The sequence below is a fragment of the Lissotriton vulgaris genome, chromosome 6 (genome assembly GCF_964263255.1).
Source record: "Lissotriton vulgaris chromosome 6, aLisVul1.2, whole genome shotgun sequence".
NCBI lineage: Eukaryota > Metazoa > Chordata > Amphibia > Caudata > Salamandridae > Lissotriton > Lissotriton vulgaris.
In genome coordinates, this window is record NC_141694.1 from 1025081442 (window position 1) to 1025105198 (window position 23757).

The 23757-nt window shown below is 49.1% G+C and overlaps 1 protein-coding gene across 7 annotated transcripts in view; it reads right to left on the minus strand.

Annotated features, from left to right (window-relative positions):
- TSNAX (translin associated factor X) overlaps nt 1-23757 on the minus strand; it is a 937068-nt gene that overhangs the window by 472638 nt on the left and 440673 nt on the right. For all 7 annotated transcript variants that reach the window (XR_015296640.1, XM_086927084.1, XM_086927083.1 and 4 more), the window contains exon 4: nt 8455-8585. Coding sequence is in view for 6 of the 7 variants with exons in the window: in XM_086927084.1 (XP_086783210.1) it covers nt 8455-8585 (131 nt within the window). In the remaining variant the exon portion in view is untranslated. The remainder of the gene's footprint in view (nt 1-8454; nt 8586-23757) is intronic.

Sequence of the window (23757 nt, forward strand, 5' to 3'; positions counted from 1 at the left end):
CGCTAAAACCCCTCCCGGTGCCCCATCAAAGCCCATTATCGCAAAACTGCTGAACTTCTTGGACAGGGACATGATACTGCGAGAAATGCATTGCAAGGGAGAGGTCCGTTATGAAAATCTAAAGATCATGACATTCTGAGATTACAGTCCAGAAGTAATGCTGCACTTTTGACTCTGTCAAGGTCTAGTTGCGGGCCCTTCAACTTCAGTACATGCTCCTGTTCCCGGCGAACCTAAGGGAAGACCTTCTTCATTCAGAACCCAGAAGAGGCGTGGGCCTGGGTGGAGGAAAGACCATTGCTTCGACCCCTTAGGAGGTTCATCCCTAGACAACCGCATGCCACGGAGCTGTACCAACGGGGGAGGGGTACCCCAGACGACGAAGTTGCATAACTGTGAGCCGACCCATAAAGGAACTCCGTATGCCCTGAGAAAACTCATGCATGACAAGGGGCGTCAAGACCACAACAAAGGTGAGCGTTGCCAATCCAAAATGGACACAACGCAAAGAAACAGATCCCCCAACCAGCAATCGGATTCTGAAGAAAATGACCTGTCCTCTGGACCAGAATCAAGACATCCATTGGAGGAGGCAATCCAGGCACTTAAGCAAAGCGAGGAGGTTGAGAGACCAATAGATGGAGCTCCACCCTCGAGATTGACCCGAATGAACTGGGTACTGCAACCTGAACGCCAGCGGGAAGGCATCAGGAATCAGTAAAGCCCCCCTTTTTAGGTCTCGGCTAAACGCGCGGAAGGGCATCTCCGCCGAGATCTTTTGTTAGCGAGTGTGCTTCCCAGGAGACAGTTTCGGCCACGCGCATCCTTGGAGCCGATTTGCAACTGGAACGCGCGCTGTGGCCAGGCGCTGTCTCCTGGGAAGCTCAAGCACCACACACGCATGCGCATACACACACACACAAGCGCCCATGCACGCACGCACATACATACATACAGAGACACCCCCCCTGACACATACACACACACGCGCACACACACACACAAGTGCACCGAGGCCCTCCCTCCCTCCCCCGCCGTCACCGTTGCACACATACATACACACACGAGCATACACGCACACACACACACACAAATGCACCAAGCCCCCCCAGCCTTTTGGAACTTACCTGGCCAATGTCGGGGACTCTGCTCTCAGCACGCGGCGCCCAACCTCCTGCTGGCGCGGCCCCGGGGCTCCACACCGCTCACAGGAGCCCCGGGCGCGAGACGCATTTGACTCCGCCTGCCTCCTCTTCCGGTCTGGACGTGGCCCCGCCCCCGTCACAGGCGACCGTGCCTGACTTCCGGGGCGGCCGCGGCGGGATTCCACCCGACCATGCTACGCCACTGCTTGTTGAAAGATGTGACGCAGAGATAGGTCATTGTTTTGCTAGAGAATGAATATCGAGTTTTCGAGACCTCTCGCCCCCACTCTCAAAAATCGCGCAGAGAGATAGGGTGACTAGATTTTTAAAACAAAAGAACATTTCACAATATAAATAGCACTGCAACTACCGAGGGGCACTGACTTAATTAAAGGCGCTCGATCACCAGCATAGACAACATGTAGACCGTAAGTAAGGCAATACGCACAGTGTCATTGGTGGCATCTAAATTCCTCAGTGATAAGGGCTGCTAACTAATATTTACACCGGATCAGGTGAAAACTTCCCTCCCTCTGTGTTTGAAAATGCCTTCTGGGTTTTGTAGTTTCAGACACGCAAACATTTAAAAAAAAAAAGAAAGTAGGAGATTCTGTAAATAAAACCGGAGAATGCATTTCCCCGATTGACTTCTATTTAAGCAGAGGCAATTTTAGGTGGAAGACATCGCAAATAAAGCCATGTTTTGCTTTAGAAATCGAGTGACTGCCGCCTAAATTGGGTCAATTGACATGTATGCTTGTGCTTTAATTGAGTTTTTAGCACACTTGAAATCAAAGATTTGTAGGCGGAAAGTTCAGGCATGCATTCTACTCTGGGAACCAGCCAGGCATTCACTAAGTTTGAAGAAATTAGTCAAAGAAAGAGGTGGGAAACTGGAGATTTTCCAGTAAATCTGCGATGGCCGGTCACCTCACAGAAAGAGTAACAAAAGCTCTTGCTTAAATCGGAGGCTAACATGTTTTAGTTTTCGTAAAGATTAAGATAAACAAGGGAACATAACGTACAGCATGCTTTAAAATGCATTTGTAAAAGTGGCTTTTACTGCGCGGTTTTCATGACGTGTGCTGGACAGAAAAGCAGTGACAGACAACTGGAAAATGCTTGCAAAGTGTTTTTAAACAAGGCAGTAAAAGCAAGAGGGATCCGCCGCGGGTTTAAAGAGTCCATCTGGCTGTCATCGACTTCAAGGACCCCTCCGCCTCCAGAGAGAGTCGCACTGACTCTTGCGGGGAATAGCCTTCCCTGGTGATGGACACAGTCCATGGCAAAGTGGCTCATGGCAGGGAGCAAATGGGCCCGAGTAGCAAAGCTACAATTAATCAATGTGTTGTGTTTAGTGCTGCATGCTGGAGCGGCCAGATACCAAGTGCTAACCAATTACAGCGGACTTAAGCGAGACAGGGGAAGTAAGTGGCCAGATCAAGAATAGATCACACAGGCTGTCAGTGGCATTTGGGACTGAAGCTCGGGAATGCTTCTCTCCACTTCCAAAGCCAGAGCCAAGAGGTAACTCGCCCTCTCCCTTCTCTGCCCGGAGCAGCGCCCAGCTGACAGGACAGGGACTACAGAAGACTTCTGCCCCGGGCAGGACAGACTAGGCCCGCAGGTATTGGCATTCTTTCTGAAAGGTCCAACATTCCTCATAAATCCTTCTTCATTCCTCGCTGGACCTTTGACCTGCACATTTTTTTTTTTAATCGCGTTTTATGTCTTTTCCTCCACTGTGTCGTTTCTGTGTGAAACATGGAGACTTCCTTATTCTCTGGATGACAGGCCTCATGCTGCCGAGTTTTCCTACGATTTTAATGCTAGCATTATTCATCTCAGAAACACAAATGGAAATGTCAAATAAAAGGCTTTCAGTGCCTTAACGCCAAATGCCAAAGTGGCCCACACAGCAGCATGTAGGAAACATGTTTCAGGTTTGCACTGAGAACTCCCAAGAGGCAGGGGTGACTGCAAAGGAAGAAGGAATGTGCTGGCCGCGGAGCCTATTGCTGTATTTTTTCTCGCTCATATAAATCATTAAGTTGCAAATTGTAGTTTGATTGCAAAACTTCCTGAAGTGAAAGATGTGTGCTCGTTTAGTAGATCTGAGCTAAATTCACAAAAAAATGTAAATTAAAGATATGCATGCATAAACCTGTTTCCCGATTGGCCGCACTCAGACACATTGCCATTTATAAAGCATGTATTTTTGGTGTGTCGTCAAATCATTGTGCTGCCAAGGGATTCACTTTTCATTCAACCGCGCTGGGCATACTGGTGCTCGTAGTTTTTCCCCCCTGTTATTTTTTTTATGAGTTTACAAGTCCAAACAAACAAAATGCTGGCTCTTAAAATTCAAGGACTGTCTGAAGGTGTCATGCACCTCTGACAACCTTAACAACCCCTCCAGTCACCTCTGTCCTTTCTGTGCCCTCTGCCAACCTTAACAACCCCCTCCTCTCTCGTGTGTGTGTGTGTGTGTGTGTGTGTGTGTGTGTGTGTGTGTGTGTGTGGTGGTGTGTGTGTGTGTGTGTGTGTGTGTGTGTGTGTGTGTGTGCACTGTGTGTGTGTGTGTGTGTGTGTGTGTGTGTGGGTGGCACTGTGTGTGTGTGTGTGTGTGTGTGTGGGGGTGGCTCTGTGTGTGTGTGTGTGCGTGGCTCTGCGTGTGTGTGGGTGGCTCTGCGTGTGTGTGGGTGGCTCTGTGTGTGTCTGGGTGGCTCTGCATGTGTGTGGGTGGCTCAGCATGTGTGTGGGTGGCTCAGCTGTGTGTGGGTGGCTCAGCTGTGTGTGTGTGGCTCTGCGTGTGTGTGGCTCTGCGTGTGTGTGGGTGGCTCTGCGTGTGTGTGGGTGGCTCTGCGTGTGTGTGGGTGGCTCTGCGTGTGTGTGGGTGGCTCTGCGTGTGTGTGGGTGGCTCTGTGTGTGTGGGGGTGGCTCTGTGTGTGTGGGGGTGGCTCTGTGTGTGTGGGGGTGGCTCTGTGTGTGTGGCTCTGCATGTGTGGGGGTGGCTCTGCGTGTGTGGCTCTGTGTGTGGGGGGGTGGCTCTGTGTGTGTGGGGGTGGCTCTGTGTGTGTGGGGAGGCTGTGTGTGTGGGGGGTGACTCTGTGTGTGTGGCTCTGTGTGTGTGTGTGTGGCTCTGTGTGTGTGTGCGTGGCTCTGTGTGTGTGGGTGGCTCTGTGTGTGTTTGGGGGCCGCTGTGTGTGTGTGGGGGGGGTCTGTGTGTGTGGGTGGCTCTGTGTCTGTGTGGGTGGCTTTGTGTGTGTGACTCTGTGTGTGAGTGAGTGGCTCAATGTGAATGACTGTGTGGGTGGCTTTGTGTGTGTGCTCTCTGTCCGAGTGTAAATGCAATAGGTCTCACATTTGCGAGCGATTAAGCTATTGACATTGTAAATGACAATGCCATTTATTTATGTTTTAAAAACAAAAACATAAATAAAAATGTCATGAGCAATGCCAATAGCTCTAACTTTAACAATGCCGAGACCATTGCATTGTAAATGCTCGTTTCTTTGAAGTGCCCTGAGCTTTGCACTGTGAACAGTTTGGACACATGAGCAAGAAAATGTAAGAGTTGGGGTTTTGGGGTTCATAATCTGGTGGGGTGGAGGTCGACAGAATAACCTAATCTTCCCTTCCAGAGATTGGGGCAGAAGGTTGAGGAGGTATGGAGGGAGGTGGGGTGTGGTGTGGAAAAAGTGGAGTTTTGCACCGTTGGGGTTTAAATGTTTGCACTTTGGTTTGTTGAGCGCAAGGGTCGTCACCACAGGACACTCCTACAGAATGAGGGACATTTTGAGAACCGCACTCCCACCTAACTCTAGATCTTGGTGCTATAAGTACAATGTCGCCAGATGTAACATGACCCGGCAACCCACCTTAACGGTTATGAATTGGAACGGTATTGGGCTGAGGAACAAGATCAAACGAGGACTAGTGTCGCAACACATTAAGAGGCTCCAACCAGATATTGCAATGTTGCAAGAAACACACCTTAAGGGCACACAGTGTGGTTTTATCGGCTGTGGGGCCTACAAGGTCCTGCACACTCAGGATTCACAGCTGTGGCGAGAGGGGTAGCTATCCTGATCAAGAGGAACATTCCCTTACAAACCTCACGCCTTTGGCAGGACCCCTTGGGTAGACACGTGGGAGTCTCTGGGCTATTGGGAAGAACTGAGGTCACACTGATTTGCGCGTATGCACCACCCAGGATACAAGCGCCTATGATGACCAAGGTGATTGATATCCTGATTGAGACACCCTCTGCCCTGCATATAGTGGGCAGCGATTTTAACAATGTTATGGACCCAGCTCTGAACCTCTCTGAGGGTGGAGGGGGGGAAGTGGGGAGGGGGGGGGGGACACAGATCCATACTGACCACACCACTATGGCGATTCAACGATGGGCCTGACAGATGTCTGGAGGGACAAACATCCCCTAGTCAGACAGTTGTCTTTTTATTTCGGGACCCATGACACACTCCAGACTGGACTACATATTTATCCCCAAGGAGGAACTATGTGACGCAGGACGTGCAGACTACACAGCTAGAGGCCTCCCGGACCACTACACGCTTCTGGTTGAGATGGGTCTGAGGTAACGGGACCGCGCCTGCAATTGGAGATTGAGCACAGGAGACCTGAGCAACACCAAAATAGCGAGTGGGAATAGGGCAGGACTGGAATTCAATGAACTGGCCACAGACAAAGCTAAGAAAATGCACTTGGCGACATTGCACCACCTCTATGAGGTGAGGGACAAGGTCGGGAAGCTCCTAGCCTGGATTAGGAGGCGTGAAATCTAGCATAGATGGGTGAGAGAGGTGATAGACCCCATGGTACCAATCGGTCCACTGATGAAGGGGTGGCTAATGCTTATGCAGGGTACTATAGGGACCTCCATCGGTCTCGAACAGCTGAATCACAGGCCGAAATACAGGATTACTTGGCCACAATTCCCACCGCAGAATTAGGAGAAGGGGAAGCTCAGGGCCTAGAAGACGATCTGTCATTGACAGAGGTTCAGGAGGCAGTGGCGAAACTTCGCCCTGGGAAGACCCCTGGCACTAACGGGTTACCCGTGTAATTTTATAGGCGCTACATGGTTATCCTATGTCCCCACCTCCTCCGACTTTTCAGACTCCATGAGGAGGAGCTCAGCTCGTCATGAGGCACAGTTGAGCTGTGCTGATGACACCAGCAAATTGGCAATTTTCAGCACAGGGGAAAAATAACCACAGCAGCGATGTGGTTAAACCTGCATTAAACCCCAGGCCAATCCCCCCCCCCCCCTTCAGCTGCTCCTGGTGCTGCCATGCCGGTAGGTCAGACCTCCAGTGCCCCCCTCCTCTTCTACACAGCCATGCAATGATGTGCCCAACTGCCTAATTGTTATCACCTCCACCCAAAAAACAGGCCATCTACTGAATACTAGATCCCTAGCCAGTCTGGCATATCTTTACCCTGGCTCTTCGTGGGATGCTTCATACTTGTGGAACAGGGAGTTATCATGAAACCTAACAGTACTGCACTAGTCCTTGAGCAGAGCCGCTGCTTTGCATTAAAACAACTACTTACTTGCTGTTGTTTGAGAAGTACCGCTCAGTGGTTATTTTTTCTTCATGTTGGATCTGCATGCACTTGACCACCGGTGTTCTGAGGAGAGTGTGTTCGATCGATATGGTCATTATCAAAATAATACTTGGCTTGATCTGTTGGATTATGGGCATAGACAGCCAGAATGTACCAGAACCTCCTAGAAGAATACAATAGACCCACTAGTCTCTATAAACCTGACACAACTTAACCTGCTTTTTCTGAGAGGGTGCCTTCTGTGAATAATGAGAAACTACTAACTGGACTTTCTTTTTGGTCACAGTGAATTTATCATTGTGGTAGAGACTATACATCGCAAGGCAACCCCCAATGAATAACATCTTCCTGCTGGCATGGTGTTTTATAAACGTCAACATTGAATAGACGACGCGTATTTAATTTGTGGCAAGAAATCCTATCCCTGGTGCGTGCACGCTCTTTCTCTCTCACTCTCTCTCTAGAGAGAGAGCGCGAGCGAGCAGGCTGGGGTCTAATGCTAGTAGTTTTCGACGTAGTGACTATTTTCCTGTAGATGGAGATACTTTTAAAATAAAAAGATGACTAAAATGTCATTTTTCGCCTTCTTTAGCCTGCAAAGTCAATCGTTTTCAAACATACGATTTTTGTCTACACAGTGTGTGCATGTATAATATAGATATACATCTTGCAAAGTACTCCAGGACCCCACAGGCGGGCAGGCCAATTCAGTGCTAGGACTACAGATGGGGATCCCATGGAAGAGAAGCGAGTATTTTGCCAGCCCAAGGCACTTGTGTCATTTCACAAAGCTGCATCTTGGATGCTGTAGTCTTTATTCTCTGCTTTTCAACAGCTGGGACGTACACGCCCATAATTGCCAAGGGGCTGGTAGGAAATATGCCTACAGTTGTCCGATACTTTGTACAGAAAAAGTTCAGCATTGTCTCAAGGAACAGCTGTAACAACGGAGTGAAACTAGTCATGAATCACCAATACAAGCTGTAATTTATAAAGGTCCAACATAAATGATCTGGGCTGATCCTAAATGTATAGGACACCTCATGGAATCATTGGCTAAATAGTGAATTTGCAGAAAAGCTGAAGGGGGCTGATGCAAACCAATCTTTCTGCATATAGTTGATGTTCTACTCTGATTTGACATGAGCTTTGGCAAAAAGGTAAATGACTTAGTGCCAAGCTGTGGAGAATGTTTTAACGAGGAAATTAAGCACTCATTGGCACTAGAACTGTTTACATATTTAAGGAAGCAATCCTCTAGACAAACCACAATTTTTAAATAAATGAGACAAATACACACTTGTGGCATTAAAAGGATAGGAAGGTTTGGTGTCCAAAGCACAGGCAGATTATGAGTGAACGATCAGCATTTCCCTACTTTTCAATTTAGAAATGAAGTATAATTTCAAAGCTCTTTAATGAGCGAAACATGGATAAAGTGTTCAGATGAACAGTGTGATCAGAGGACTGGTCAGGCTGGAGGAAACAATGTTTTTACTGTCATCTTTCGCAAATGTATTACTTAATCCTTGCTCATTGGCAGTGACAATTATCTGGAGACGTTCGGTGCAAACAAAATCATAACACATTACAATATCGGAAGCTCGATGAAATGACAAAGTGAAAACTCATTTACATTTTAAAGGTGCATCACATTAAAATTGCAACAGAAATATGTTACAAAATACAATATACTACACATGAATAATACCTGGAGTAAAAGCTTTGTGATACTGATACATGTCTTCTCCCATCAGTTCTTGAGCAACTTGCTTAATTTTGTGCCGGACAGCATTTAATTTGCTTTCAGATTCAGCCAATAAGTCCTTTTTGTGGGGGGTACTATTTATGGAATAAAACATGCATAGACAGGATTGTTAGAATGCTAGTTGAGGATCCTCTACACATGACTGGAATAACTAGCCATTGCTCTGTCATAGAAGACATTTTGTAAAGGGTAAGAAACGTCTTATGGCGTTAAGGAAATAACAAACCGTTAAATAGATTCAAAAGAGGTACTTTCATGTCAAAGCATGGGCATACTCAAGCTGGCATTAAAGGAAAACAAGGCATTTGCATTTCTGGTTATTAATTAGTTAGGGCGGCGAAGGCACGTCCAAAACCTCCGAAAGAGGCATCCCAGGACACTCATGGGTAGAGCTTTTTACGTCCGTGCTTAATTCATCATAACCAAGTTAGCCGATTTAACAGAATGCTTCTATCCCGAGCCATAGTGAAGAAACAGAGTCCACCAATTCTTCAACAACACTTTTGGAAAAATCTGGCATGGTATATCCAGAATTCACTGAAGATGAAGTTCAAGTTACTATTCTAAAACAGAAACAAATGAAAGCACTGGGCCCATAGACAACTACTGCAATCATTTGGGAGATGGCTATAAAAATGGTGGTGAGGCAAGGATGGGTCTTAGCACTTTTATTACTCAACAAGTTCATTAACAACGTCGGGTAGCATTTATTTGTGCAAAAATTAAATATCCCAAGGGTGTGTGAAGGGGGGGGGGGGGGGGGGGGGGGGGGGTTTGGGCGGGGGACGTTGAAAAAATATCGATTTTATTACTTGCGGATGATGCTGTACTATTGGCCTGCCATGCACCCTGCTCCGAAAGATCTTCCGATGGATCCCCACCAAAACCAGAAAGACGGTCACCCAGGCCCTCGTCACCAGCCGACTGGACTACGGGAACGCCCTACACGCAGGAACGACAGCCAAACTTCAGAAACGGCTTCAGCGCATACAGAACGCCTCCGCACGACTCCTCCTCGACATCCCCCGCCACAACCACATATCCGCCCACCTGAGAAACCTGCACTAGCTCCCCGTTAGCAAGAGGATCACTTTCAGGCTGCTCACCCACGCACACAAAGCACTCCACAACAAGGGCCCCGAATAACTCAACAACCGCCTCTCGTTCTACACTCCCATCCTCCAGCTTCGCTCCACCAGCCTCACCCTCGCCGCCGTCCCACAGATTCGCAGAACCACCACCGGAGGAAGATCATTCTCTTACCTGGCTGCCAAGACGTGGAACTCCCTCCCCGCACACCTACGACTGACCCAGGACCATCTCACCTTCAGGAGACACCTCAAGACCTGGTTATTCGAGCAGTAGTGGCACCCCCCTCCTGTCAGCGCCTTGATACCCTCACGGGTGAGTAGCGCGCGCTACAAATGTATTGATTGATTGATTGATTGACATAGCTCTCTATGCTTACATTACTCAGGGTTGAGCTGAATTAATCCAGCACTTTATGGTGCTTTTCTCTGCCAGCAAGGAGGCTATATCTTCGCCCATTTTTTAAAGAAAGATTTGACAGTACAATCCTGCCATGAATTTATCCTTCCAAACGGACAGTGAATCTATTTTTAATCCGAAAGGCCTCTTATATTTATGGAGCCTGGAAAGCCACATGGTTATTTCATGAATAGTCTGACAACCACAACTAGGGACGGATATCTAATCATATTGTTTACATTGTGAATCCAGAATTAACTTGGCTATTCTTCTTTGAGCTAAGATTTTTACCCGATCGAAATTTGGAAGCTCTTATTTAACCATGATGGTTACTCACTATAATGCATGTATGTTGAATCCTAAGTGATTTTGTGTCACATATGCATTTGAATGGTGAGAGCGAGGAAAATTTAGCATTTTCATGTAATGTAATGAAAGAATCTATTAAGATTTTTAAGTGTCTTGCATTGAATAGAAAACAACAATTGATGGACAGAATGCAGAACAATGTCATACATTCACCCCAGTACAGAGATCTGGGCCTAAATCCATCGTTTTTTTGCACTCCATACCACCCCAGTTCAGACATGGCCATATGCAAATCAGCCTTGACCCTGTGCCTCATGGGAACAGTCCAGCCCGAACTGCCAAGCCATGTCTTTCCTGGACCGGAATCAAGCATCGTAGGACCGGTTTCTGGCTATCCGCCGTCTTCAGCAAGGATGGCTTGACTCCATTGGTGTGGAGAGCATGGGACTCACGTCTGAGCACACCCATCCCCACTCGGGGTGACAAATGCAAAAACAACAATTGATGGACAGAATGCAGAACAATGTCATACATTCACCCCAGTACAGAGATCTGGGCCCAAATCCATCGTTTTTTTGCACTCCTCACCACCCCAGTTCAGACATGGCCATATGCAAATCAGCCTTGACCCTGTGCCTCATGGGAACAGTCCAGCCCGAACTGCCAAGCCATGTCTTTCCTGGACCGGAATCAAGCATCCTAGGACTGGTTTCTGGCTATCAGCCGTCTTCAACCAGGATAGCTTGACTCCATTGGTGTGGAGGGCATGGGACTCACGTCTGAGCATACCCATTCCACTCGGGGTGACAAATGCAAAAACAACAATTGATTGACAGAGTGCAGAACAATGTCATACATTCACCCCAGTACAGAGATCTGGGCCTAAATCCATCGTTTTTTTGCACTCCACACCACCCCAGTTCAGACATGGCCATATGCAAATCAGCCTTGACACTGTGCCTCATGGGAACAGTCCAGCCCGAACTGCCAAGCCACGTCTTTGGCAGTTCGGGCTGGACTGTTCCCATAAGGCACAGGATCAAGGCTGATTTGCATATGGCCATGTCTGAACTGGGGTGGTGTGGAGTGCAAAAAAAACGATGGATTTAGGCCCAGATCTCTGTACTGGGGTGAATGTATGACATTGTTCTGCATTCTGTCCATCAACTGTTGTTTTTGCATTGAATCGGGCACACTTGGGACTTAACATTTTGACTGAAAATTATAAACTAAGTGTATTTGAACAATATGCGTACGAGGACAGAATGGCTATTTTTGATGTTAAGTAAGAGAATGAAGTAATTAAAATACTCTTCGGCTGTTATAATATTTTATGAAATGTGAGAGTTAATTGAATCTGTAAAGTGATGTTTTAATTGTTGTAGAATCTTGATTTTTATATTGTATGGCTTATATTCGTAAGTTGAAACAAATAATTTATGACGGATTGCCCGAGTATATTTTAACCATGCACAACACCACATTTTAATTTTCTTAAAGGGTTTTTTTTGCCATTTTTTCATACATAATATTGTGCACCTTAAGCAGTGATGTACTGCAATACAACATTCATGCCCAACATTGTCCTGCACCCTCGAATGTGCCACAGTTCGACAATCATATGTGTAGCGGGGTGTTCACAAGCCACCCGGGCTTCTAATGAGATAGGTGTGTGCGCAATTTCAGTCGTGCGAGCCTGACGAGTGAGTTATCTCAATCTCGTTCCGTCAATGGTATGTAGGACAGGCCCCAATATTAGAAAATTAATATCGCTCTAAATGGGACTGATTGCTTTTGTAGCAAGCGTTCCATCCTTCCTCACCTCTCCTGAACACTCTGCCTTACTTCTTGGAACCTGAGTTGCGTCTGAAGCGCAAAATAAATCTTTTAACAGCAATTGGATTCTATGCCAGTTTCTTTACATTTAAGACTGTTGCACATTGTTGCACAGATTTAAAGACTATTCTCCCCTAACATTAAACGTTTAGTGTTTATTTCAAGGGGCCTTTTGAACTGGCTAGAGCTCTAAGCATCAAAGAGGAAGAAAATGTTTAAACAAGCGCGGCTGCGAAAGTGACCACGCATTGTTTACCTAGTGACATGAGCCAAGATAACGATAAGGGAGGAATGCAGCTGGCACAATGCGCGCCGCAGCTTGCTCCGGAGACCCCTAGGCCATGGGAGTGAAAGTTTAGAGGAAAGGCGGGACATGCACCCGTCTTTGGCCATTTGCGTTCTTTTATTATAGAAAGCCACATGCAAAGGCCAATGGAATGTGTGGGAGGAGCCCGACCCACACAGAGAAGTCTCTTGGAAGTCTGGAGTGATTCCAAGAGGCCCTCTCCTAGAGCAGGGCAGGCGCGCTGCGCTAGGCTCAACCTAAAAAGCTATTACCTACCTTCTTGGGTTTGGGGCGGGTAAGACTGCCAGTTTGCACACCTCAATAGTGTTCGCTAGGGTAAGATTCAGGGTCACAGTCAGCCGTGCCAGGACTGCCCCCCATACTTTTGGAGACAAGCGCACCCACAGGTCATATGACTAAAGTCTGCGTCCAAGTGCGCTGTGAGAAGTTGGCCTGATGTATGATGTCCACAGTTCTGTGGGCACCCTGTATCAGTCCAAACAATACCTTATGGTGATGGTTGTAAAGTCAACCTTATAGACAAGCTATCCTAGGGGTAGCATGGACTAAGCAGTCTTAGGCTAAACTCAAGATGGCATGTGAAGCCAGCTGTTTTAACATATGCAATCTTGTAATATCAAATGAAAGGACACCACACAAGTTATATATTATAAAAATATATGTATGTATTACTAGAAAAATCCTCTGTACTCTTTATGAGTGCAGAGGCACAAGCGGTTAAACAAAAGCACAGTTAAACATTCAAAAGTTGCACAATTTTGGATAGGCCCGGTGGCCACTCAAACCATATACTAAAATAGTGGTATAAGTACCACCTTTCGAACAATGGTAAGGCCTAGGGCGTAGTGAATCGCTGGGACTACTCGGGACTAACAGTGATGAAGTCGGAGAGGCCCGCGGGACACGGGAGCAGTGCCTAAAGCACAAGCATGCACCAATGCAAAGTCAATGGCGCGTAAAAGTTATCGAGTTACTGTTTTGGAAGTCTTCCGACTGGAATAGAATTACCCCACTTTAAACTAGGACACTAGAGGTGTAAACCACTACAGGAGCACCGGTGTTAGGTCGTTACCTCACCCACAGGAAGCGGGTGCATAGGTGCCAAAGTGTGTTGGGTTTCGTCGTGGAGATCTATAGAGCCTGGAGATGAAGATGCTGCAGGCGGCCAGGAGAGAAGAGTCCGGTTGGATCCAAGGGTGGATCGAAGATGTAGAGTACCTGAAAGCAGAGAGGACAGAGTCTGGGTCACTAGCCAGTGATCAGGATGGAACCAGGAAGGAACCAGGCGATGTCGGGCGCAATCAGGTGGTTGTCGTGAAGCTTGTCTCCGCTGCCACGTGGACTCTGGGGCATCGACGATGACCAGGAGTGGAGCACGAGCTGTCCCATGAAGGCTCTCGCTGTCGGCGGTGTCGGCTTCCGGATCGGAGTTAACAGGCCTTGGCAAATGCAACCCACGCAGGATTCGAAGATCGCTTCTTACTCGGACCAGCAAGGTCAGAGCAGTGGCTCCTTTTCAGGGGAGCGAGGGCCAGTCTGGAGCAACCAGACTAGCAGTGTAAATTTTAAGGTTCGTTGGTTCTGGGGCCACTAGCCAACGGGCAAGCGACCGGACCAACGCGTCGAGCAGGAAAATGAAAAAGGGCCCCACGCAGCACTCGATGGGTATGGAGGGGAGATCTTCGGTGCACAAGCTGCTCGGGGCTGGGGCTTCTCAAACCCCAATGCACAGCTTCGAGGGTGCCTCGGGAGCTGCACGGTCAGCACTTCGCAGTCTTTTCAAGATGGCCGGCTCCACGCTTCACGTCACCTCCACGGGTCTCAGATTCGCTGGGACTGTGGATCGGGGGCTGTTAGAAGTCAGGGAAGCTGGGTCTTGTCGATCTCTGTCGCTCGAGTTCCGGCGGGAACTGCAACAAAGCAAACCGTTGGGCGCTGGATGGTGCCTGTTTGCACAGGGTGGTCACTCCTTGACCACAAGGGAGATTCTTCAGTCTTCCACGTCGAGTGGGATGTCGAAGGGTCCAGAGTTCTGTATCAAAGTATCGTTCAGGATAATCCAATGCTCCTGGGCACAGCTCCTACCTTTATTCCAAATCAAGGGGCTGGATTACCTGCTAGGTCCTTCCTATGGGTGGGACCCAGGAAGGGGGTGGTTACACCCCTTTCCCTTTGTCCAGTTTCACGCCAGAGCTGGGACTAGAGTGTCCCAGTACCGGTTTGAACTGGACTATGCATGGGAAGCCTTGTGCTCCCCAGGCAGTGTCTAGTTTCATTCAACCCTCCCTGCTACAATCCACTATCTCCTGTCTGGGGTGGTGTAACACCTCCACGTGACAGGATACCATTTGTCCAGGCCTCCCCTGCCGGACTTTCGGTCAGCAGCAGAAGGCCAGACTCGTGTCTGTGGCAGCAGCATCCATTTTGTGATGCTGGGGCTCTGGTTAGATTTAACCGCGTTTAAGCAAAGTAACATGTCTTCTCCCTCTAGAAGGGTGGAATGCTACCCCCGTCGCCAGGACTGGTGAGGGGTAATATTCCAAAGCGTATGACACCTTACACGACATATTTTGATAAAGCCAAACCAAAGTTAGCAAGTAACCGCGAGGATTATAATACACTTAAGAGTATATGGTGTGGCAATATCCCAGAACAGCTAAGGGAGCTGGCCCCGACAGCTGCAGACAGGCTCAGCTCATGCTAGAGCACCATCTCACATAAAACCAAGCACTCTGCCTCCAGGATTGATAAGGCCTGCCATAGGAGTGACTTATAGGTGTATGTGTGTCCAGATATAGGTTTAGATATAGGTATACTATATCTAAGCAAGGGGTGATTACACGATCTTGCCCCAGCTGAGTGATCAGCCAGTTGTGTCAGTTTGGATAGCCAGCCAGGGGTGGCAAAAGATATGCTGCAGCCCCTGGTAGGCTTTGGATAGACCTATGCCCTGGGTACCTATAGTACACTGTACAGGGGCTGATAAGGTGACCCAATATCCAATTGGAGATGTACCTAAGGTACGTGGAGTCCATTTTACAGAGAGAGCAGATAGCCTGGGACCCTGATTAGCAGGATCCCAGGCCAACTAAGTCGAAAACCAGCTAAACACCAGGCAAAAAATCTGGGGTAACCATAGTCCGGTATCCACCTTCCTACACAACCCCCCCCTCCCCCCCCCCCCCCAAACGAAAGGAGATAAGGCTATCCTTGACCAGGTAAGCCTATAAGGAAGTACCTGCACTAGCATGGTTACCCCCTGTCTCATGGTCCACTATGCAATACCTCACCCTAAGGGTATCAGAGGGTCTCCACCATAGGGTATCACTACCTGTGGTGTGTTTTGGCAAACTAAAAGGCTGGTGTGGAAATGGAGTATTGAAGTGAGGCTCCACTAATGTAGGGCTCAGATTTCTCCAATCACTATCCACCATGGATGCCTTTCTTTCCATGACTGAGTTGCATGGTGCTCTCAGGGTCAACCTCTGGCTACCTAAAGCTGGAGGCTGGGTCCCTTTTGTTGGCTTACTGGAGGGACAGTTCAGGTTTGGCGCCCTTGGGTCCCAGGTTTGGCGGTGCCCAACAGAATCCATCTGGGGTAGGCTCCTAACTAAGTTTAAGGGAGTTCCCTCAGGAGTTTTTAACTTTTTCACCTTGCTAGGGCTGCTAGCTTTGGTGCCCCTAATCTGCTGATGGGGTGGTTCTTTTGGACAGGGGGCCCTTTGGGGTCCACTACTGGCCTCCTTGACCTCTGCAACCCTGGGCTGGATGAGGCAGGGTAGAGAGGGGCAGGTTACCTGCTCCAGACTAGGTCCCACCTTGGAAGGGTCCACTGACATCAGGGGCTCTGCCAGGCTAGGCCCGACTACCTCTGGGGCAGTTTCTTCACAAGGGGTAAGATCAGTTCCCTGAGGAGGCTGATCCTTTCCTAAAGTCTGGTGGGAGGGTAATTTCTCTTCCTCCTCAATGCTCTCTGTTTGTGTGGAGTGATCCATAGTTTCAGGCTTCACAACACCTGTATCTGTTTGAGTTTGGGCTGTGGCCATCACAGCCCCACCAACCTTTTCAGGAAGGGACTCAGTTTGGGTATGGGCTGTTACCATCACAGCCCTGCCAACCTGTTCAGGGAGGGAATCTGAGATTGGGCTGAGACTGGCACAGCCATCCTGACCTGTTCAGGGAGGACATTTTGGATTGGGGCTGTGGCCATCACAGCCCCACTAATCTTTCCATGGAGATTTACCATTTTAGAATGGGTTTCTTGCTCTACCTCAGCCCAGGCTGAGATCTCTAAATCATTCCCCAGTAGACAATCTACAGGCAAGTTTGATGACACTGCTACTCTTTTGGGGCCAGTGACACCTCCCCAGCTGAAATTTACCACTGCCATGGGATGATCTCTCTGCACTCCATCAATGTTGATCACCTGGTATGTGGCTCCAGGTAAAAGTTGCCTTGAGGGGACTAGACTCTCAGTCACGATGGTGATGCTATCCCCTGTGTCTCTGAAGGCCTCAACTTTAAGACCATTGATGTGGGGCTCCTGTCTGTACTTGTCCAAAGTGTTGGGACAAGCAGTGAAGTTGGCAAACCCCATGCCATTTTCACAGACAAGAGTAGCTGTGGTAGGGGTCCTGGTTAGGCCAGAGTCCACCTGTGTTCCCCAAGTAAACCCAGCCAAATTCTTGGGGGCACTCCCACCACCTGGGGGATTACTACTAGTAGTAACAGGAGGTGTTGGAGTATTACCTGGAGGAATATTCTCCTTATTGCTGACCTTTGGGCAACTGCTGTCAGTCTTCCAATGGCCAGGCTTTTTACAAGTATGGCAATAAGGCTTTTTCACTGTAGAGGAAGTGTCTTGGGACCCACCCTCATCCTTGGAGTTTTGGGGCCCTGGGGAAGTCTTTTCTTTAGATTGATCCCCACCCTTTTCTTGAGGTTTGGTAGACTCCTTCTTCTGGTCATTACCCTGATTTCTAGGCCTAATCCTGGTTCTGACCCATTTGTCTGCCCTCTTACCCAATTCTTGTGGAGAGGTCAGATCTGAGTCCACCAGGTGCTGGTGTAAAAGCTGGTTTTGACAATTACTAAGGATCTGCTCCCTCATAACCAAATTATACAATCCTGTATAGTCATGTACTTTGCTGCCATGCAACCAACCTTCCAGAGCCTTAGAAGCACAATCTACAAAATCAGTCCAGTCCTGAGTCTGTGTATTCTAGGTATCTCTGAACATTAACCTGTACTGTTCAGTGGTTAAGCCAAACCCATCAATTAGAGCACTCTTCAGGACAGTGTAGTTCTTTGAATCCTTCTGTCTAACAGTGAGGAGCTTATCTCTCCATTTCTCAGAAAAGGAGAGCCATAAGATTGCAGCCCACTGGTCTTGAGGAACCTGCTGTACCATGCAGGCTCTCTCAAGAGCAGTTATCCATTTGTGGATGTCATCCCCATCTCTGTAGGGGGGCACAATCTTGCTCAGGTTTCTATGATCATAGGACCTGTCTTTATCTCTAGGGGTAAGATTGCTGCCACCAGTGGAATCTAATCCACTTAATTTTTGCTCCCTTGCTAAAGCAAGTTTAGCTTGGGCCAGGGCTACCTCTTCCTTCTCAATCTGGAGGTGGACAGCTCTCATCCTAGCCTCGTGTTCTTTTCTCTGGGGGGGGGGGGGGGAAGTCATTCCCCTTTGAGATCCCCTTGAGGCATTAGAATGATTAGAGTCCCTGGAGGGAGATCTAATCCTTCTATTGCCAGGTTTAAGTCTACTATTGGGCCTGGACAGGTGGACACCTTCTCCATTCCCTCTATGACAACTTCGACGAAGACAACCAACACACTGAACCCTTACCAACCACCCACGACACCCGGAATCCAGTGATTGATGACTGGACATCCCTCACTACCAAAGACACACTGAAGACAATGAAGTCAATCCACTCAGGGGCCCCCACGGACCCCTGCCCCAACCACATCTTCAACAGAGCCGCTGACACCATCGCACCCATGCTCTGCCACACCATCAACCGCTCCCTGGCGACCGCCTCGTTCCCAGACGACTGGAAACACGCTGAGGTCAACCCCCTCCTAAAGAAACCCTCAGCGGACCCCACCGACCTCAAAAACTACAGACCCATCTCCCTGCTCCCTTTCCCAGCGAAAGTCATCGAGAAAGCCATCAACAGCCAACTCGTCACATTCATTGAAGAACACAACATCCTCGACTCCTCCCAATCCGGCTTCAGAAAAAAACACAGTACGGAAACGAATATGCTACTTACCAGTATACATCTGTTCTTGGCATGTAGGGCTGCTGACATTCATATCTGTGCATAGATCGCCGCCTAGTGTTGGGTCCGGATGATTGCACCTTGTTGTCCTGGAAGAGTCTTCGAAGTATCACGAGAAAGGTGGCTCCACCCCTGGACTACAGTGCGCATGGGCATCGACTCCATCCTCAGATTGTTTTTAGCCATTGTGGCCAAGATGGAGGTAAACTAAGTGAATGATGACCATGCTAGAAGTATATGTGAATCCTGCAGATGCTACAGGCGCCGGGGAGGAGTGCGGGCGATATGAATGTCAGCAGACCTACATGCCAAGAACAGATGCATACTGGTAAGTAGCATATTCGGTTCGAGGCATGTGGGCTGCTGAATTCATATCTGTGCATAGAATACATAGCAGTCCCCCAATTATCTGCCCTACAGCTGCCTGCTGTTTGGAGTGCACATCAACACAATAATGCTTTGTAAATGTGTGTGTGGTAGACCATGTGGCTGCTCTACATATGTCTTCCAAAGGAATATTTCCAAGGAAAGCCATGGAGGCCCCCAACTTTCTGGTGGAGTGGGCCCTTGGTAGAATGGTGAGAGTACACTTGGCCTTCAGATAGCAGATCTGAATACATTTAACAATCCACCTAGCTATACCAGCTTTGGAAATGGGGTTACCTTTGTGCTGTGGCGCAAAGGCAACAAAGAGTTGTTTAGTTTTCCTAAAGTCCTTGGTCCTATCGATGTAATACATCAGGGCCCTTTTGACGTCAAGGGTGTGGAGCATTCTCTCCGCCAATGACTCAGGGTTTTGGAAGAAAACAGGCAATTCAATAGTCTAGTTAATATGGAATTGAGACACTATCTTAGGAAGGAATTTAGGGTTAGTGCGAAGCACCACCCTGTTGGAATGAATTTGAATAAATGGCTCTTGGATAGTTAGGGCCTGGAGCTCACTAACTCGTCGCAGCGATGTAATCGCTATAAGGAAAGCCACTTTCCATGTTAAGAATTGAACCTCGCAGGAATGCAGTGGTTCAAAGGGAGGCCCCATCAGCCGGGTGAGAACCACATTGAGGTTCCACTCCGGAGCTGGTGGAGTCCGCGGAGGAATGACCCTTTTGAGCCCTTCTAGAAAGGCTTTAATGTCAGGCACCCTGAAAAGGGAGAGGTGCTGCCTGTTCTGGAGATAAGCGGCCATTGCGGATAGATGTATGCGAATGGAAGCATAGGCCAGATTACATTTGTACAAATGGAAAAGATAACAAATGATGTTCTGAATAGATGCATCTATCGGGTTAATGTTGTGGTCTGCACAATAAATGACAAACCGCTTCCACTTTGCCGCATAGCATGCTCTTGTGGTGGGCTTCCTCGCCTCCCGGATGATGTCCATACAGTCAGGAGGCAAGTTTAGGTAGCCAAACTCTAAGACCTCAGGAGCCAGATCGCCAGGTTGAGCTGTTGCGGATCTGGATGCTGAATGTCGCCATGGCTCTGCGTCAGAAGGCTGGGTGTGAGGCGCAGCCTTTGATGCGGTACCACGGACAGTTCTAGAAACGTGGTGTACCATGGTTGGCGAGCCCACGTTGGAGCAACCAGGATGAGAGTCATCGAGTGCTGCCTGAGCTTGCGTGCCACCAGCGGTATCAGAGGTGCTGGGGGAAAAGCGTACGCAAATTTGCCTGACCAGTTCATCCATATCGCATTGCCCTGCAACTGTGGGTGTGGGATACTAGCGGCGAAGCTTTGGCATTTTGCGTTCTCCCTTGTGGCAAACAGGTCTATCTCTGGATGACCCCACCTTTGGAAGTACGGTTGGAGTACCGATGGATGTATCTCCCAATCGTGGATTTGGTGGCTGTACCTGCTGAGCAGGTCCGCCATCTGATTGTCCTTGCCCGGGAGGTGTTCTGCCATGAGGAAGATGTTCCTTTGAATGGCCCACTTCCACATGCTCTGAGCCAGATGAGACAGCTGTGGAGAGTATGTCCCTCCCTGCTTTTGAATGTAGTACATGGCCGTCATGTTGTCCGTCCGGATCAACACGACCTTGTTGCACAGCTGTACTTTGAAGGCTTTTAGTGCCATGAAGATTGCCATCAGTTCCAGAACATGGATGTGCATCTTCCTCTGCTGTTGTGTCCATAGTCCCTGCACAGTGTAATGGAGTACATGAGCTCCCCATCCTTGGAGAGAAGCGTCCGTCGTCAGGATGATCTGCGGCACAGGCTCTTGGAACGGTCGTCCCTCGCAAAGGTTTAGTGGATTCCACCAATGCAGAGAGTTGTATGCCCGACCGCTCACCAACACTAGGTCTTTCAACTGCCCGTGAGCCTGAGTCCACTGACGTGCTAAGCACTCCTGCAGCAGACGCATATGTAGTCTCGCGTGCGGGACTACGGAGATGCAGGAGGCCATCATGCCTATCAACTGCATGAACACTCTTGCTGGAAGCGAGTGTTGAGGTCTGAACTTCTGTATCAGCGATTGAATGCTGCTGACTCTCACTGAATTTGGCTGTGCTGTGGCCGCCAGAGTGTTTATGGTCGCACCCAGATACTGCCGTATGTGGGCGGGTTGGAGGTGGGATTTTGGGTAATTCAGTGAGAATCCCAGATCGTGAAGGAGGTGAATGGTGTGGGACATGTGGGCGGCACACTGCTGGGCCGACTTCGCCTGGATGAGCCAGTCGTCCAGATAAGGGTAGACATGGATGTTCTGTCTCCTTAGGTGCGCCGCCACTGTCGCTAGGCACTTTGTGAACACCCTGGGTGCCGTGGTGACTCCGAAAGGCAAAACCTTGAACTGGTAGTGCTGGTTTTGGATGGTGAACCGGAGGTACTTCCTGTGTGAAGGGTGCAGTGGAATGTGAAAGTATGCATCCTTTAGGTCTAAAGTTGCGAGAAAATCCCCCTGACTGAGCAACGGGAGCACTTGCTGCAGGGTCAGCATATGGAAGTGCTCCGACAGGATGTAGTGGTTGAGTGGCCCGAGGTCCAGGATGGGCCTGAGGGACCCGTCCTTTTTTGGTATTAAGAAGTACAGGGAGTAGGACCCCTGTGCCTCTTTCCTGCACGGGGACGAGCTCTATTGCTCCTTTTTGCAGCATGACTTTGACCTCCTGCTGCAATAAGTTTAAATGCTCGGCAGACATAGGACGGTGTCTTGGGGGTATGTTGGGTGGAGTGGATGTTAACTCCAGACAATAACCGTATTGTATAAGTTTTCTGACCCACCTGTCTGTGGTGATGGTTTTCCAGACTGGCAGGAACTGCTGGAGTCTCCCCCCGACCGGTGTTGTGTGGTCGGGGGGCAGTGACAAGGCGTCACTGTTTGTTGGTGGCAGAGGATCTCGAGTTGTTGTTTCCACGACCTCTGCCCTTGGCTCTGTTACCACAATATCCACCTCAACTCTTGTTGGTGTAAGTGGACTGAGTGTTGCCTTTGTAGTACTGCGTGGTTTGCGAGAGCTGGCCTCTGGAAACGCCTCTAGTGCTTGAGCGACGAAAAGACCCACCCCGAAACTGCTGGGACTGCAAGGCACCCATGGATTTAGCAGTTTCCGTGTCCTTTTTAATTTTTTCTAAGGTGGTGTCAACCTCCGGGCCAAACAGGTGATCTGGATTCACTGTTTGCTTAAGGATGGTGGTTCGGATTTCCGGCTTAAATCCAGAGATTCTCAGCCCTGGCTGCGGTGTCAGCCGCGTCCAGACCACACTTAATCGAAGCATTAGAGATCAGCTTCCCTTCCTGAATAAGCATCTCAGCTGCCTCCTTGTATTCATCAGGCAGGTGCTGCAACAGGGTCTCCAGCGTGTCATAGTGTGCCCTGTCATACCTCGCCAGAAGCGCTTGTGTATTTGAAATGCGCCAGATGTTGGCTGCCTGTGCTGCTACCCTCTTCCCGATGCCTCAAAGACCTTAGATTCTTTGTCTGGGGGAGGAGCATCACCCGTAGTCTGAGAATTAGCCCTCTTCCGGGCATTCGAGACGACAAGGGAGTCCAGAGGCAACTGTCCTTTGATGTAGGTAGGATCAGTAGGCGCTGACTTGTATTTTTTTTCAACCCTAGGGTTTATCACCCTCGCCCTGGTAGGCTCCTTAAAGATCTCGCCAGCATGTTTCAAAACACCTTTCAGCATAGGCAGAGTCTTGACAGTCCTCTCTGAGACTGAGAAGGTATCAAAAAGGAAGTCGACATCAACAGTGTCAGCATGGAGCTGGACGATGTGATTGTTAGCCGCCCGTTCAATGAGGGCATTGAAAGCTGCAGAGTATTCTGTAGGAGACGTTTTAGCTGAAAAAAGTTGAGGGTCTTGTCCTGATTGAGGATCACCTGGGCCAGCACCAGCAGCCCAGGGTTCGTTGGTATCCTCAGGGTCTGTATAGACAGGATAGCTGTACTCATCCTCATCATCGCCCTCCCCAGCGTCCACATCAGATTAAGTGGGCGAAACATTATGACTCTGTGGAGAAAGTGGTTCCACCAAGACGGGAGTGAAAGCAGAGTCCTTCTTTTTCTTGAGAGGAATCTTGTAGGACTCCCATTGGACGTTCCGGGGCAATTTTCCGCTTGAGGAGGGAAAGCCTGCCCGTTTCGGCATCAATGAAGTGTTCTTGATGCTCTTCCACTGAAGGTCGTCGAGGCTGTGGGCCGGGGACCACCGTTGAAGACTTCGGCGCCGAGGAAACCTTCTCGGGGACGCTGGCGACTGCCTTAGGAGCGAAAGCCTTCGGCGCCGTCTTTGGCGGCAACGTAAAGTGAATGGGCGTGGACGCCTTATGGGGTCTCTTAACCGGCTTCGGAGGCGGATGATCCTTCGGTCCGGCCGGTAAGGTCTTTTCCCTGATGCGCTGCAGGGAGTCCGTCACCTTCTTGCTGAAAGCGGCGGAGGGGCGCGCCGGTTCGACAGAATCCTTTGAGGCCTCACCAGGAGTAGACTCTCGGAATGCGCCGCTTTTGGCCCTGTCCTGTTGACGCGGAGTCACGAGAACCTTCGGGTCAGTTAGTCCTTTCTTCGGGTC